The sequence below is a fragment of the Apiospora phragmitis genome (assembly GCF_038363925.1).
Source record: "Apiospora phragmitis strain CBS 135458 chromosome Unknown utg000006l:1.0-5683423.0:1.0-5690449.0, whole genome shotgun sequence".
NCBI classification, from domain to species: domain Eukaryota; kingdom Fungi; phylum Ascomycota; class Sordariomycetes; order Amphisphaeriales; family Apiosporaceae; genus Apiospora; species Apiospora phragmitis.
Window position 1 is genome coordinate 2,211,969 of NW_027117404.1, and position 16,193 is coordinate 2,228,161.

Sequence of the window (16,193 nt, forward strand, 5' to 3'; positions counted from 1 at the left end):
AATTGATCTATCTAACCGAGACGTCATTGGAGGTACTTTGCCCGGAGTCAGGGGGAGGCTGGTCGGACTATTACTGTAACCGGCAAATTCAAGATTAAACGGGCCAATCAACATGCAGCGAGCCACGCCGCATTTGGGGACTTGAGTTGTTCCAGACAGACCTCATCTCCGAACGGCTGTACAACCACCAACATAACATGTACGAGTCAAGCAGCTGCCAACCCCTACCTGCTTCCCGCCCATAGCTTATATATCGTGATATGAAGGAGCATTTCACTACATAAACAGTCTCCGCCAGGCGGAAATACCTATGGGTAATGCCGTGTAAAGCATTGCAACCCATTGATGTGTTAGAGATTGCCCAATACTTAACCATTAGCTAATCTGGGTGGGCTTGCTTCCGGGCCATGCAAGGTGGGGGCCATTGTCAACGCGGAATTTGCAGATTCCATGCTTACCTCAGTCCGGGGTAATTTACTGCTTGCAGAAAAACCTAGCCAAAGCCACTCGCGTCGTCAGAACTATTGACGTACGGGACACAGGTTAGGGTTCAACTTGGAACCCAATGGCCTGGAGGTAGTCTGGTAGTCCAGTCATATTGCACGTGTGCCGGCCTGTCAAGATTATGATACACTCGTGGCGTAAATAAGATATTAGCCTACGGCTCGGCAAGAAACAAGATGGCTTGATGACGTCGCAGCCGACAGAACTAGGGCCATGCTCACTCGGAGCACTACTAGTTTCTTATTAAGTTCGAACCTGCGCGCTCAGCTTCTGGATAGGCCAAGATCTAGAGAGCTACGCGTACTTGGCTGAGACGTGCTCTGACGGGCAGTACAGCGGGCGATATTGCTCGCCAAGAGGCCAAGAAGCCCGCCCATATTGGAAAATCAAGAATTCGCGAGGGAGGGAGACATAGCGGGCATTTCGAGGCCTCCCGCCAGCTCTTGGCTTGTACTGTCACCTCTTCAGTCGCCATGGACCTCTCTCGGGGAGGGGGCAACATTTCCAGTCTGGCAGTGCGGTGCAGCTTAACGTTTGCGAACATGCCATGGCGCTAGATTAGCTGCCTCTCTCTCCTCACAGCTTGTATCGTGGGGCAAAAAGATGCTTTGTGACTGAGTAAATGCATAGCCAGGGCTGGCAAGATGGAGCTTTTCTTCTATCACTACCAACCATCAATCGTGATGGACCAAACCAACCGTGTTATTCACGTGGGGTAGGAAAATGTATGAAGGGTCGTGATAGCTTTGTGGCTGGACCATTACATGTCACATAACTCATAATGTTCTAGCCCCCGTTCTAGTGTGACCTTGGGTAAGAGTAAGGTTGCTTAGTGTAAGCATTACCACTAGGTTATGCAGCCTCCTATGTCGCCTCGGCTGAAGAAGAAACTGCATTGCATGCACAGAAGTCCTGGTTCTGGACCGCTTACTTACGTACGGGGTGCCTCACTGGCTTAATGCTTAGGGTACCTTATAGCATAGGCTCTATATCAGCTTCTACCTCGATGATACACATAGCCAATCCCTTGCTCCAATCTCGGCTCCGTGCATCAGCAGGAACATCATCCCGTATTCAAGATAGACTGTATAGCGACAGGCCCATATCGCATCGGACTGGAGCTGCTGCACAGATCACTTTTCTGAAGAGTTTTAATGGGGATCGACTGAAAGAGCCAAGTACCCTAAGGTAACTTGATGGGCCAGCGCACCAATAAGCCCCCTGGACGGCCTACCCTGATGCTAGGTTAGGTTAACTGCGTTAGGCTGGATACATGCAGAGTCAGGAACAGGGCAGACAAGGGCCGACATGCACGCTCTGGCGCTAATGCAGACATCTAGAACGGTACTGGGCGAGACCGGGTGGTGTCGTGGTACATGGGGCTTGCACAGCCTCGCTCCCAAGGGTCTTGGCTTGATCTCTACTGGCTTGGCTCACCTGGGCTGCAATTCGCAATTCGCTCTCTCTCTCTCTCTCTCTCTCTCTCTCTCTCCCTCCTTCCTCACCATCCCTCTCTGCGCGCATCAAGCAAGTAAGCATCTAGGTCTCTGGACTTAGCTTTCTCTGTTGATTGCCACGGACGAAGAAGCGAGAGAGGGAAATTAGGGTAGAGAAGCCAAGCAGAAGCCGAGCAGAAGCCAAGCACTCCTTTAGAGTGCGAAGCAACGATTGCTACTTGCGGAAGCTCCCTCTTTGGCCACACGTGCTGTTTGTTGCACTGCTTGTTTGCACTGCCCCCTCGACCGATCGCACTTGCTTGCTGCTAAAGATCGGATTGGCTTTGGATACATGTACTTCCTTGTACCACTGCCAGACCAGCAGCACTCTGGCCCGCCGTCCTTCCTTATCTGACCTTGCATGCCTTGTATTGTTTTCCCTGGACTTTGTTGTTTTACATCTTCTACCACCGGCTCGCTTGGGCATTTCACATTCTTCCGGTCTCTAATTGCAGCATCCTTTGTTGTTCTCCAAACTTGAGGTCCAACAACAACACGTTCACACGCCACCGCTTATGGAAGGTTTGCTGGCATCACTACGAAGGCAGTGCCCCAGGAAGGCCGTGTGAAACTCTGCAAAGGAGGGAGAGCGCCGAGAAGTCATAAGAGGAGGCAGACACATTCCATATTCGGCATCTGGAACTCTCTCATTTCCCAAATCATCTCTAGACCCGGCCATTTACGAACATGGCCGACTCCTCCAGCAATCAAGATGCGGCGACGCCTCGACGACCCCGGGCCCCGACCATCACCATAGATACCACAGCAGTTGGCGCATCGCAAGATAATGACCAGGATCCCACGGCCGCTGCACCTCGCCAGCATTCTCCCATCTCTCCTACCGACGACACCGTTAGTCCTACATCAACCGCGAACCCATTGGGCCACGGCTGGACGTCCTCGGATAACAAGACCATAATGCCTCAACGGCACCCCTCGGGGGCCTCTGCGACTTCGGATTACCAGGGTTCCCGATCGTTCGACAGCGACAACAGCCGGCCCCAGAGCCCTCATAACGTCTCCAGCCCAGTCACCTCGAGAGGGAACGACCGAGTCCAGAACTTCTTGGCGGTGCCTAATAATTACCGATCGAGGCAGAACTCGGTGGACAGTGAGGATGGCACGAGATCTATCGCTTCTGCCTCTTCGCTAGGCGAGACGGTTGCGGCGACGGCATCGTGGCAACCTGACAAGGGCGAGAAGAGTGGCGGCATGGCGGGAGACGCCAACAACGACGAAATCATGAAGGCAACGGATGCCTTGAAGCCAGACGCAGGCAGGGAGGCCGACTTCGAAGTAAAAGATAATCCTTTTGCGTACAGCCCAGGGCAGCTCACCAAAATGTTCAACCCGAAGTCATTGGCTGCGTTCTATGCTCTCGGTGGTCTTTCTGGTATGGAAAAAGGTCTTCGCTCAAATCGAGATACCGGCTTGAGCGTGGATGAAAAGCACCTGGATGGCACCGTATCGTTCCAGGATGTGACCAAAAAGGACGCCAAGTTGACGACAGAAGGGGTACAGAGCCCGAGCCCCGATACACCTGTCGCTAGGACCAACACAGCCGGACGCGAATCCAATGAGGTTTTCTCCGACCGCAAGCGTGTATTCGGCGACAACAGGATTCCCGAGAAGAAGGGCAAGAGCTTCTTACAGCTTGTTTGGATCACGTATAACGACAAAGTCTTGATCCTTCTTTCTGTTGCTGCAGTTGTATCCCTTGCAATCGGTTTATATCAAACCTTCGGTACCCAGCACGACGCCGAGCATCCAGGAGTTGAATGGGTTGAAGGTGTCGCCATTATCGTGGCCATCGTTATCGTCACACTCGTTGGATCTCTGAATGATTGGCAGAAGGAGCGCCAGTTTGCCAAACTCAACAAAAAGAAGCAGGATCGAGTTGTGAGGGCAGTACGATCGGGGCAGACCGTGGAAGTTTCCGTCTTCGATATCATGGCTGGAGACGTTGTTCACCTTGAACCCGGCGACCTGATCCCCGTCGATGGAATTTTGATTCAGGGTTACAATGTCAAATGCGATGAGTCCCAAGCGACTGGTGAATCTGACATCATCAAGAAGCGAGGGGGCAACGAGGTCTTCGCTGCTATCGAAAATGGCGAGAATCTGAAGAAGGCAGATCCTTTCATTCAGTCTGGAGCACGAGTTATGGAAGGAGCTGGAACGTTTATGGCTACGTCGACTGGTATCTATTCAAGCTACGGAAAGACTATGATGGCTTTGGATGAAGACCCTGAGATCACACCTCTCCAGTCCAAACTCAACGTCATTGCCGAGTATATCGCCAAGCTCGGTGGTGCTGCCGGCCTACTGCTCTTTCTCGTCCTGTTCATCAAGTTCCTTGTGGCACTGCCCAACAACCCTGCCACACCTGCAGAAAAGGGGCAAAACTTCTTGAATATCTTCATTGTTGTTGTGACGATTATTGTCGTTGCAGTCCCTGAAGGTCTTCCTCTTGCTGTTACACTTGCCCTGGCGTTTGCTACAACCCGTATGCTTCGAGAGAACAACCTCGTGCGTCACCTGAAGGCTTGCGAGGTCATGGGTAACGCTACCACCATCTGCTCAGACAAGACTGGAACCCTGACACAGAACAAGATGCTTGTCGTATCTGGAACCGTTGGAACTAGCCATCGTTTCGGCGGCGATAGCGAGAGCTCTTCTGCTGGCCCTACCGCTAAGGAGCTTGTAAGCTTACTTGGCCGGGACGTCAAAGATTTGCTCTTAAAGTCAATCTCCATGAACTCAACCGCATTTGAGGGCGATGTTGACGGTGTGAAGACCTTCATTGGTTCCAAGACAGAGACGGCCCTCCCTGACATTTGCCAAGGAGCATCTGGGTATGGGACCTGTTAGCGAGGAACGCTCCAACGCCAAGGTTCTGCAGCTGATCCCGTTCGATTCCGGCCGGAAATGCATGGGTGCTGTTGTGCAGTTGGCCAACGGCAAAGCCCGACTATACGTTAAAGGAGCATCCGAGATTCTACTAGCGAAATGTACGGAGATGTTGCGCGATCCCTCCCAGGACTTGGCACAAGTTCCCCTCGGCGAGGAGAGCGCGGAAACCATCCGTGGCCTCATTGACAGCTATGCCTCTAGATCACTCAGAACCATTGGCATCGTGTTCCGCGATTTCGAGAAATGGCCCCCGAGAAACAGCCGCCGGACCGACGGCGAAGTTAACTTCGAAGACTTGTTCCAAAGAATGACTTTCCTGGGAATGGTCGGTATTCAAGATCCGCTCCGTGAAGGTGTCGCCGATGCCGTCCGGAGCTGCCAGAAAGCTGGTGTCATGGTCCGCATGGTCACTGGCGATAACAAGTTGACGGCACAAGCAATCGCAAAGGAATGTGGCATTCTGCAACCCGAGGGTCTCGTGATGGAAGGACCAGAATTCCGCAACCTATCGAGGATGCAGCAAGAATCGATTATCCCCCGACTCCAAGTTCTGGCCCGCTCCAGCCCCGAAGACAAGCGTATCCTGGTCCGCCGCCTCAAAGACCTGGGTGAAACCGTGGCCGTAACTGGTGACGGTACGAACGATGCTCCGGCCCTGAAGCTTGCTGATGTTGGTTTCTCCATGGGTATTGCCGGTACTGAAGTTGCCAAGGAAGCCTCTGCGATCATCCTAATGGATGACAACTTCAACAGTATCGTCAAGGCCTTGAAGTGGGGCCGCGCTGTCAACGATGCCGTGAAACGCTTCCTTCAGTTCCAGCTTACCGTCAACATCACTGCCGTCCTCCTGACATTCGTCACGGCTGTTTCCAACGACAAAGAATCCTCTGTTTTGACGGCTGTCCAGCTTCTTTGGGTCAACCTGATCATGGATACTCTGGCCGCTCTTGCCCTTGCTACCGACCCTCCTCAAGACAGTGTGCTCGACCGAAAGCCAGAGCCGCGCGGCTCAGGCATCATCTCCACTACTATGTGGAAGATGATCATCGGACAGGCCATTTATCAGCTCGTCATCACTCTCCTTATTTACTACGGATCTCCTAGCATTCTGTCTTACGATGATAATATCGAGAAGGCTCAACTGAATACCCTCGTTTTCAACACATTTGTATGGATGCAGATCTTCAACCAGTGGAAGTAAGTACCAACCAACCTCGTTTTGTTTCCAACCGGCCTTTTCCGTTATCGGGTAACTAACTATGAGTTCAGCAACCGCCGCCTGGATAACAAATTCAACATCTTCGAGGGCCTGTTCCAGAACTGGTTCTTCATTGGCATCAACACGCTCATGTGTGGTGCCCAAGTCTTGATCATTTTTGTTGGCGGTGATGCGTTCAACATTGTACGAGTTGTCAATGAGCAGGGCCAAAAATCACCCCCACAGACAGGAGCTCAGTGGGGATACGCCCATTTTCCTCGGCATTCTTTCCATCCCTGTTGGCGCTATTATTCGATTGATTCCTGACAGCCTACTTGCGAGCCTCATCCCTGAGCCGTTCAAGCGGAAGTCGCCCGGCCTACCGGGTCTGACCGTGTCGGACGAAGAGCGGTTCAACTACTACCCAGCTGCATTTACCGAAGTTCGCGATGAGCTCGCCTGGCTGAAACGTATCAAGGGTGGGCGACTGAACAACCTGAAGTTCGCCATGCAGCACCCACGGGAAGATGCTACTTAACAGATCTAAATCGAAGAGCCCCGTCCATTCTCGATCCAACTCGGTATCAAACAAACCACTCCCGCCTCGACTCCGGTCCGTGAGGACAGCGTGGGTTCGATGGCACTCACACCAACACCAGATTCACGCAAGCGTTCGCGTTCGATGAGGTCGCGCTCCAACTCCGCACTCGGTGCGCCCACTGTCATGGCAGGCATTATTGCGGGAAGTATCGCGGCAGGGTGGTCGCCGGTTGAGAGGACCGGCGACGACTCAACTGCTGGACAACCGCCCTCGCCCCTCGCCCCTCTCTCAACAGCAGCAGGGAGGAGCCGCAGCGCCGATGTTCACGGAGGAGCCCGAGAGTATGGAGTGCGAGTCCAGTCGACCCCGCGCTACCGGGAGGGGAGCATCGTTGGATATTCCCAGGCTAAGCATACCAAAGCCTCCGGCAGAAAAAGAGCGAAAATCCACTTCATAAGCAGACATGTGTTCATATAATGTAATTGAGTAGGTGTTTGCCCCAAGGAACATCTGCCGGTAAATAAAAAAAAGACTAGCGGTTGTCCATAATATATACCCCTTTCTAGCGAACAATCGATTTCTTCCAGTTATGAGCGTAGGCACCTTGTGTAGATTGTTCATGTGACCAGGGCAGCTTGATGGAATCCTAGATGAAAAGAGTCAGCATTGGGGCGGGTGGCGGTGCCTACGACTTAAAAGCAAGCGATGCAATGATTGAGATATAGGGTATTCCTGTAAATATACAACTATTCAAACGCCAATAGACATGTCCATCTATTCAATATCCGATCCTAGACCTCCTAGACCTGTCTTCTACCTATTCATAGAGCTATGCGCGGGAAGAATACACAGCCATCTAATAACTCGAGGCTTAGCTATGCTATACTTTGTACATACCTTGACTGCTGCTTCTATTCTTAGCAGAGGGAGGGCTGTTGTAAACAGAGAGGAGGGCGATTGATTACGCATTGCTGGGTTTCATCTGTTTGAAGGCTTTGGTCCTGTTGGTTGGTCGCAATCGGAGTGGTGTTGCTTGCTTTGTCGTTGAATTCTATCCGCGGTAAACGGTTCTGGAATTTGAAGTTGGGGCAGGCAAACAACAGTACATGGCATGTAAGTTGGCCCTCCCGGGGATTTGGAAGTAAGTCAATTAGAGGTTACGACCATGACCTACTCGGAAGAGAATATAATATATATTGGACGCTGTTGGTAAAGAAGATGCACACAGGTAAACGCGTGTGTGCGCTGATGAACAGGGCGGTAATTGTAGCACCCAGGCGCGAATGGATACTATGTCTTTGGCTGTGTACCTATATAGACCGGTGTAGTTGCCATTGTCGTCTTTGCTGTTAGCTAACGACTACCTATGAATGGGATTACCTATCTTGGCGAATAGCAGCAAGCATGGGGGCCAGACAGGGTTCATGCATACTCTGCTGCCTTGGGGTTGAGGCATCCTCTCTTGCTCTCTCACTCTTGCCCACCGCCGGGCTCAGATCGGGTCTAGTTGCGACAATGAGACTTGCATTGATGTCTTGTCCCGAACACATGTTAGCATGATGTTGCAAGAGGTTATTGATTGACTACCTATGCGCCAGCACTTGCTGTAAGTAGTCTGTCAGCAGCCAGTCAGATGGAAGTAGACGGATGGATAGACGGCTGGTCGGACCAAGAGGAGGGCGAGAAGCCGGCACCACGTGTCTGGATCGGCACCATCTCGTCACATAACTACTGTGAAAAAAGAGCTGGCCAGCTCGTCAGCCGGAGTCTGGAGAAACGTGACGATCGACTGAATGATGGAGAGAAGAAGCATCGCGTGGTTCGAACCATGGGCATAACCCGGCACCTACCCATTTGGACACTTTACCTAATCAGGTACTTAACGGGCGTGCATGGCTCAGTTTCAACGCGTCGTCAAAGAGTACCTTTGGTCGGACAGCATCGTTCACTTGCTTAGGTTAACTACTGGATATTCCATGACGGTGAAGGAGATGGCGTTTCGTTGTTCATGGTCCTATTCTATGCCCATCCACGTCACTAAAGAAAAGAAAACCTGAGTCCCCTAAAGGTGGAGACGCGACCCTCCGGAGAGAGAGAGCTGGACACATATTGATAGAAAGAGGAAGAAAAGACAACCAGTCAGAGGGCATTAAATAGGCAGGTGAATGGAAGGTATAGATTCCAAATGGACAGCCAGACGAACTGGATGCTTATTAGGCATCCCCTCGGCCCCCAACAGAGAAGCATGCGAGCGACAGGAAGCGAGAGAAAGAGATAGAATGGATGCCTGCTTGCAGAGTAAGTTGACAGTTGATGGGGGGCTACTTGCAAGCGCACGATATAATCCATTTGATGTAGGTAGTTTTCAATCCATACTTACATTTACAGGTATCTTGACCGTCCGCTTTACTTTGATTTGCTCGTTCACTCACAACAGCCAAGGTCCGCCCAGAGAGACTACTTGCCTACCTTTTGGACCTACTTGGCCGAGTTGTCGCGAGAATAGTCGGTTCGCCTATTGATTGATTTTCCTTTCCTCTCTCTCTCTCTCTCTCTCTCTTCAATCTCCCTTCACTTTACGTTACCTTAGCTTCCCCAAGACTATTTCTTTCCCACTTGGCTGCAACTCTCCCACGCCCCGCAACCCAACTTGCAAGTTTCAGACCTTGTGTGCGTCCATCGTTTTCTCAATCCCGTCAACCCAAAAACAACTCCCTCCCTCTCTCTCTCTTAGCTGTTGTTGTTCGAAACTCACCTTAACTTGCACACACACACCGTTCCTTTTCTCCCTCCCCCTTGCTGACCCAGCTCAACCAGATTAACATAATAATGTGAAGCCAAGACACAATACAGACATAACTTCACAACTCTCATTACATAATCCCCTGTTGAGTAGCTCGCCACGACTTCTTCTTCCCTCCGCCCTTGCCTTTCCTTTGACACGGTCCATCCGTCTGTCCTTTCAACCGGCATCATCATTTCGGTCCCCAACAGCATCCCATCTCCTTCGCAACCTTGTCAACTGTTTGATCTCATCTTCCATCGAGATGAACGGCACCAAGCGCCGACGTGGTGGCACAGCGAACGCCAACACCACCACCACAACCCGCAAAACCCGGCTTGTGGTTGCGGCCGTCAAGGCTGTTGAAGAAGAGTCCGAGACCGAGACTCCCGCCCCCAAGACGACGGCCACCAAGAAAACCACCAAGCAGCAGCCCGTCACGGAAACCACCAAGCCTGACGATGATCCGCTCTCTGACCTGCACCATCTTGCGGCAGACAAGTCTGACTCGTGGGAGACTGAATCCTTGTTTGAGGACATTATTGATGACTTGACACAGGACAAAGTTCTTACTGACAGTAAGTCTTCTATTTCTTCCTCGTCTTGTTAACTGCATTTGCATCATTCAACAGCCCCCGGTACCATTTTTACGCGTCGCTGCTTCTCCTTGGCCCATTTTCTGTGCCGCACACCCACTGACAGATTTCGTATAGTCGTGGAAGATGCCTGTACCACCGATGAGACGGTCTATTATCGTCAGCTTCTGCGCACTGCTGGGCCAGAGCACTTCTGCCGTTTGACTGTAGAAGCCGGCAAGATCACGGCTAAGAAACTCCTGACCGCTTTCGGAGTTATCCCGCCGCCCTTTCTGGAGGGCTCACCCGATGACGAGTATTACGGCCTACTGACACTGGCCTTGAGCCGCGAGCTTAAGAAGAGGGCCAAACTCATGAACTTCAACACAGTGGGCGATGCCGTAAGTCTGATATACAACGCCAAGAATATCGTTGTATTAACGGGGGCCGGCATTTCGACATCTCTGGGCATCCCAGACTTCCGGTCTAAGGACACCGGGCTCTATGCCCAGCTGGCACAGCAAGGCTTGGCCATCAATGACCCTCAAGAGGTGTTTGATATTCGTGTCTTTAATGAAGACCCGACTATCTTCTTCACCGTGGCCAAGGACATCCTGCCTAGCCACAAGAAATTCACCCCCACACATGCGTTCATTGCTATGCTGCAGAATAAGGGCAAGCTACTGACCAACTACTCGCAAAATATCGATAACATCGAGGCCAACGCGGGTATCCTGCCGGAGAAGCTTGTGCAATGCCATGGCTCTTTCGCAACTGCCACCTGTCAGAAGTGCGGCTATCAGGTGGTCGGTGATGAGATTTATTCCGACATCCGTGCCGGCCAGATTCCCCGGTGCCTCAAGTGTATCAAGACGTTGCGAGGCAAGGGCAAGACTAAGCGGAAGCGCTCATCTAACCGGTCGTCTAGTCGACGACTCCGGGGGAGCTCTGACGACGACGATGATGATGACTTCAACATCCCCTCGGCCGGAATCATGAAGCCCGATATCACTTTCTTTGGCGAGGACCTTCCAACCAAGTTTCGAGACCGACTCGGCAACCACGATCGTGATCTCGTGGATCTGGTCATCGTCATTGGCACCTCGCTCAAGGTCACGCCTGTGTCGGAGATGAGCCGGTTCCTGCCGCCCAATGTGCCGCAGATCTACATCTCCCGCGACCCGGTCAGTCATATCAACTTTGATATCGACCTCCTCGGCGATTGCGATGTTGTTGTTGCGGAACTGTGCCACCGGCTTGGTTGGAACCTTCAGCACGAGATGATCAACCCATACCAGAAGGTCCAAGTAAAGCCCGAGGAAGGATACAGCAGCCGACACCGATTCTTACCCTATGTGGCGCCGCCGGAGTCGGGCTCACTGAAGCGAGAGGAAGATGAATGAGTTTCTTTCCTTTTGCGTAGATGGAAGCAAAGGGATACCATTCACTGCTTACTTGGTTATCCCGCTCACTCCATGGGTTCCCTCAGGTGTTCCTACAATTCCGCCTGGCCAGGTCATTCTCAGGCTACAACACTGCCAACTTTCAGTCACAATGCTGCTCTATCCTCTCAAGGTTGGCAGTATTTATTGTCAGGGTTCCGGTATCTTGCCATCGTTTTGGGACGCGTGGATAGCTGTCGCCTTTTTTTGGTGACAACGAGTGTAGAATTAACTCCGTTCAGGACATCATGTTGGTGTTGTTGAGGCAAGGCGTTGGGTTAAAGGTTTTGCGTGTCTTGCCTTCTCTTTCCCCTTGTTTCTGGGTTTTCGCTATTCTTATTTTTCCAGATCATCCATGCTCTTGGGGTTTCTTTCTTTCTTGTATGGCATAGCGTCGAGAAACATTTGCGATTCAAAGCAGGAAAAATCGATCACGATGCTGCATGCTTTTGAGGGCGGTGGTGGCATAGAGGGTTGCTTGTGCGACGAAGTCAGACGCGAGGCTCTTGCTCACCTTTGTTGATTATTTGTGTTTACTGCATGGCGATAATAGACTTGTACATAGAAAAGACTCAGATAAAAGAATCGAGTTTAATACTGCATAAGAATGGATGCCATGTTCAAGCTGTGATTTGACGTATGAAGAGTCATTTGGATGTTCAAGCGCGTAAGCAATATTCTGCCCACGCTAATATATATAAAATATAAACACCATGTTATGACGTGTCTTTCCAATGCCCTTATTACATACATGTGTCTCGCTTTCAGTCCGTTGAAACATACCGATCCGCTGCTCCTATCTTAACCAGCTTCTTCGCTCAATCAACTCTTCTAATCTACAATAAACTCTCGTACTTATCCAGACCTCCCCCCTGCTGCTGCTGCTGCTGAGGCTGCATAGGCTGGGCAGCTTTCTGCTGGTTCATCGCCATGCCCATGCTATTCTGCCCACCCATCATGCTATTCATACCCATCTTGTTGTTGTTCATGCTGCTCATGCTATTCATGCTGTTGTTCATCGGACGCATCGCCGCCATCCCAGTGCCCATCATGCTGCCCATGCTCGATGTGCTGGTGTTAGCCGCCGCCGCCCCTCCAAAGGAAGACAGCGACGGTTGTGGTTGTCCGAATGCGGAGGCATTATTGGTGCTGCCAAAGGACGATGACGACATGTTCCGTTGCGGCTGCCCTGGGGGAGGAGGGAACTGAAGCCTGACGAAGCCGACGGCGTGCCGCTACCAGGCGGTGGGGCCAGTGAGAAGGACGACAGACTGGACGACTGCATGGCGGGCCGCTGCTGTTGGTTCAGCGACATGCTAGCCATGGACGATGACAGCGGACTCATCATCGGTTTGCTGCTGGCGTTGGCCATCGAGGACGATGCCCACGGATTCGCCGCTGGCGTAGTCGTAGATGAAGAGGACACCCACGGCTTGCTGCTACTAGCACCAGTCTTCGGGCTCGTCATGGGCTGCAGGGCTGAGAGAACTGTGTCGCTTGCGGGGTCAAGGATTGGAAACTGTTCAGGTCGGGCGTGACAGTCCTGAACGCCGGCTGAGGCTTGATGGCACCGAAGCCTCCAGCTGCGGACTGGGTCGTCGGACTTGGGGTCGACCAAGAGAACGCCGGCGCCGGCGGCGACTTCACGGTCTGCGACGTAGATGATCGGGCCGTGTTAGGCGCGTCACCCCAGCCAGCATCCATGGGATTGCTAGAGTCGAGACCGCCGCTGCCGCCACCGCCACTACCACCGGCTCGGCCCTTGATGAGCTTCTCAAAGTCGTCCTCCGAGGACCCGTTCGTCTCAAAAGTGGTGCCCGTAATCCCACCAAAGGCCATGAAGTCCTCGTTCTCGAGCGCCTTGCCATTGGACCCAGAACCAGACAACTCCTGGAGCTTCTTGGTCTGTTCGTCTTCCACCCTCCTGGACAGCGTCCGGATTAGCTCCATGAAGGTCTGGAACTGCTTGAGGTCGAGCAGAGGACCCAGACTCATGCTCCACAGGATGGGCAGGATATCCATGGCCACGAAGTCGGCATCGGCGACATCGCCCACCACCCTCAAAACGCTCAGCGCCGCCATCATGACAGCCGGCTCCTTGGTTTTGATCACTCTAACCAGTGGAACAATCTTCTCCTGCATGGTGTATTTATCCAAAGCACTCGAGGATGACGTCTTCTTCTCGGGAGCGAACCGGCCCAATCCATCGTCACCTCCCGTGGGGTCATTGGAACCGCCACATAAGATCACAAACGCTTGCAAACCTCTGACCTTGATGGCGAGACTGTTCGTTTTGCTGAAGACGGTGGCGATAACGGGGAAGAGTTCGTTCTTGATGGTGCTGAAATCCAATATGGGCAGCACCGTTGGCAAGCCACGCATGGCTACATCCACGATGGCCGGCGTTGGGCATTCAATTGCCGTCATAATAATGGGCAAGATGTCTATGGCCTTGGTCAGTACGATTAGAGGGCGGTGTGGGTAGTCTTCAGTTTGTACACACCATCTTTGAACTCCTTCCCGGAACAATTGCTGGTCATAACGGAAGTGTATTGCAGAATCACCATTAAGCAAGCGTCACGAGCAGAGTCTTTCTCCTGAGCTTGAGTCTGCTTGGAATTGGTGATAAATATCTCCTTGATACGCGGCCGCACCCTCTCAGAGAAGGCCCGTTTCGAGGCAGGCAAAAGCTCAATAATCTTGAAGATGTTTTGCATAATCAGCGACAGAAGCTCCTTGTCTTTGAGCTCCTCCAACAAGGCAGGTAATATCTTCTTCTCCATCACCGACTTGGGGAACGAAGGTAGCACTTTATTTAGCCCCCGCATGAAAGAAGCCTTCTCGTTCGGCGTCTTAGCTGGGAACGCATCCAAAAAGCGTATGGTGGACACCAATATATTATCGAAGTACTCGCTCTCCTGGAACTCCCTGGCTGTCATTCGCTGTGCGGGCCGTCGTGTGATTAACCGAGGCAGTACATGGATTGGCAAGTCCCTAGGCAGAGGCCTTGACGAAAGAAACCCGTTTTGTGACGAGGGTACAGTTGAGGAGGACGAGAAGACCCTCTTGTAGGACGAGACGCTGGAATTGCACTCGATGGGAGAGCGGTGAGGCGAGTTATACAGGGCAACACATAGAAGACCTAACGAGAACATATCGGCCGACGTGGTAAGATTAGTATCCAAGACGAAGTCAGGGGATGTATAGTCCAGATTGAGCTGCACATGCCGAGGCAACCTTGGATCAAGGTTGAGGACCTCAGATAAACTGATCGGCTGAACTGAAGTTGGTTTTGTAGAGCCATCTGGGGGACTGGAAAATGAAAGGCCGCTGATTTTCCAGTCAGACTGCGGTAGCCAATGTTAATAAGTTGATAATAGACAGACGTTGGGTATATAGAGATTTCCTACCTTGGCGTTTACTAGAATGGCATCAGGGGTGAGGTTGCCATGAACCAACCCAGCATTCTCATGCAGGAACTCAAGAGCCTTGCTGACCTGGAGCAAGCCTTTTTGTATCTCTAGCTCGTCTATCTCGAGTTCCCGCCTCCTCTTCGTACCATCGGCCTCTTCGGTGATGTATCTGCTCGAGCGGCCACCCACGCCCCCCGCTCGTTCCTGGTCATCTTTTTCGGCAAGCAAACTGGCCAATGAGGCAGTCACGGGCTCAGTCACAAACTGCAGGCCTCCTCCGCGTGTTTCCTCGACCGGCTCGACGAGTTCCAGCACGTTGGGGTGTCGCAAGCGGGCGAGGGACGAGGCTTCCTTCTTCAGGCGCTCGACGACTTCTTCGGCGGTGCGCTTGAAGGCGCTGGCGCCGGATCGTCCCAGGGAGTTCCCGTGTGAGTCGAGCAACTTCCTGTCGAAGACGAAGACCGAGTAAGGCTTCTTTGTCTTCTTTGCGGTCGCATCGTAGATCTTCCAGGGACCGGCATTGGACGTGATGTTGGGAGAGATGGTGTAGTTGCTGCCGATGTTGGAAGAGAAGCTCTTCAAGGACGAAAACATGATGGCAAGATGGGGCGACCTTCAGCCCTCATCTCTTCGTGTCGCGGCGTTGGGCGTATCCGGCGATTATGGTTCCGACTCTCTCTGCGGCTTTCGCGCCGAGGGTTCGCGCGCGCGCTGAGCCGAGTCGCCGATGTTTATATTCCGATCGGAATGGGTCCCTTTCTGTCGTCGCACGATCGCGATCATATGTCGTCGCCAAAGTTCTAATGGCTGCCGCAATTTTATAAGCCGACCCGACTCTACCATTAAATACGTCGTCAGTCAAGCTTGCAGGGGTGAATGCGTCCAATTCGCAAAATGGGTTCCAACTGACTGGCCAAATAACCTTGCCTTTCAATGGGAGCTAAACAAAGGTCTCGAGCTGTAGTATCAAAAACATCAAAGTTTCGGGGTAGTATTCGCAAAGTGGTGGAGCGAAGTGATTGCATGTAGAATAATATAATTAATTGCATGTAGATACCGAGACCTGGTCAGCTTGTGATAGACACTTTATCACTGCCCGATTTCCAACATCAATAGGTTGAGCATAGACGATAATGGAGCTCCGGGGGCTCTGGGGGTCGTTCAAGCCACATCGATCACTCGAGAATCCAGTATGTAAAGCTAAGCTGGCAGCCACTATGAATCCCTTGGCAGCTTGGCGGCAAGTACCTTGGGTTAGCGGGGTTGTAAATAACTGCAACTCAGCTACTCCGTACTGCAGCGGCATTGCCCATGATGGATCCGATCAAA

General features: G+C 52.1%; 4 protein-coding genes across 4 annotated transcripts; 2 read left to right on the top strand and 2 right to left on the bottom strand.

Moving 5' to 3' along the window:
• Positions 1–2,687: 2,687 nt before the first annotated feature.
• On the top strand, positions 2,688–6,649 carry PG994_005941 (calcium P-type ATPase; the record flags this gene model as incomplete). The annotated part of the gene is made up of 4 exons (XM_066857350.1): positions 2,688–4,703; positions 4,819–6,110; positions 6,183–6,315; positions 6,362–6,649. 4 exons carry the CDS (start codon positions 2,688–2,690, stop codon positions 6,647–6,649), a joined length of 3,729 nt encoding a protein of 1,242 aa, XP_066716619.1.
• Positions 6,650–9,699: 3,050 nt separating this feature from the next.
• PG994_005942 (NAD-dependent protein deacetylase h.t1.c1) lies at positions 9,700–11,412 on the top strand (the record flags this gene model as incomplete). Its single annotated transcript, XM_066857351.1, has 2 exons — positions 9,700–10,012; positions 10,148–11,412. The coding sequence occupies 2 exons, from the start codon at positions 9,700–9,702 to the stop codon at positions 11,410–11,412; spliced, it is 1,578 nt and encodes a 525-aa protein (XP_066716620.1).
• Positions 11,413–12,287: 875 nt separating this feature from the next.
• PG994_005943 (uncharacterized protein) lies at positions 12,288–12,623 on the bottom strand (the record flags this gene model as incomplete). The annotated part of the gene is made up of 1 exon (XM_066857352.1): positions 12,288–12,623. The coding sequence occupies one exon, from the start codon at positions 12,621–12,623 to the stop codon at positions 12,288–12,290; it is 336 nt and encodes a 111-aa protein (XP_066716621.1).
• A 292-nt stretch (positions 12,624–12,915) lies between these two features.
• PG994_005944 (kinase-like domain-containing protein) lies at positions 12,916–15,458 on the bottom strand (the record flags this gene model as incomplete). Its single annotated transcript, XM_066857353.1, has 3 exons — positions 12,916–13,895; positions 13,955–14,798; positions 14,862–15,458. The coding sequence occupies 3 exons, from the start codon at positions 15,456–15,458 to the stop codon at positions 12,916–12,918; spliced, it is 2,421 nt and encodes an 806-aa protein (XP_066716622.1).
• Positions 15,459–16,193: the final 735 nt, after the last annotated feature.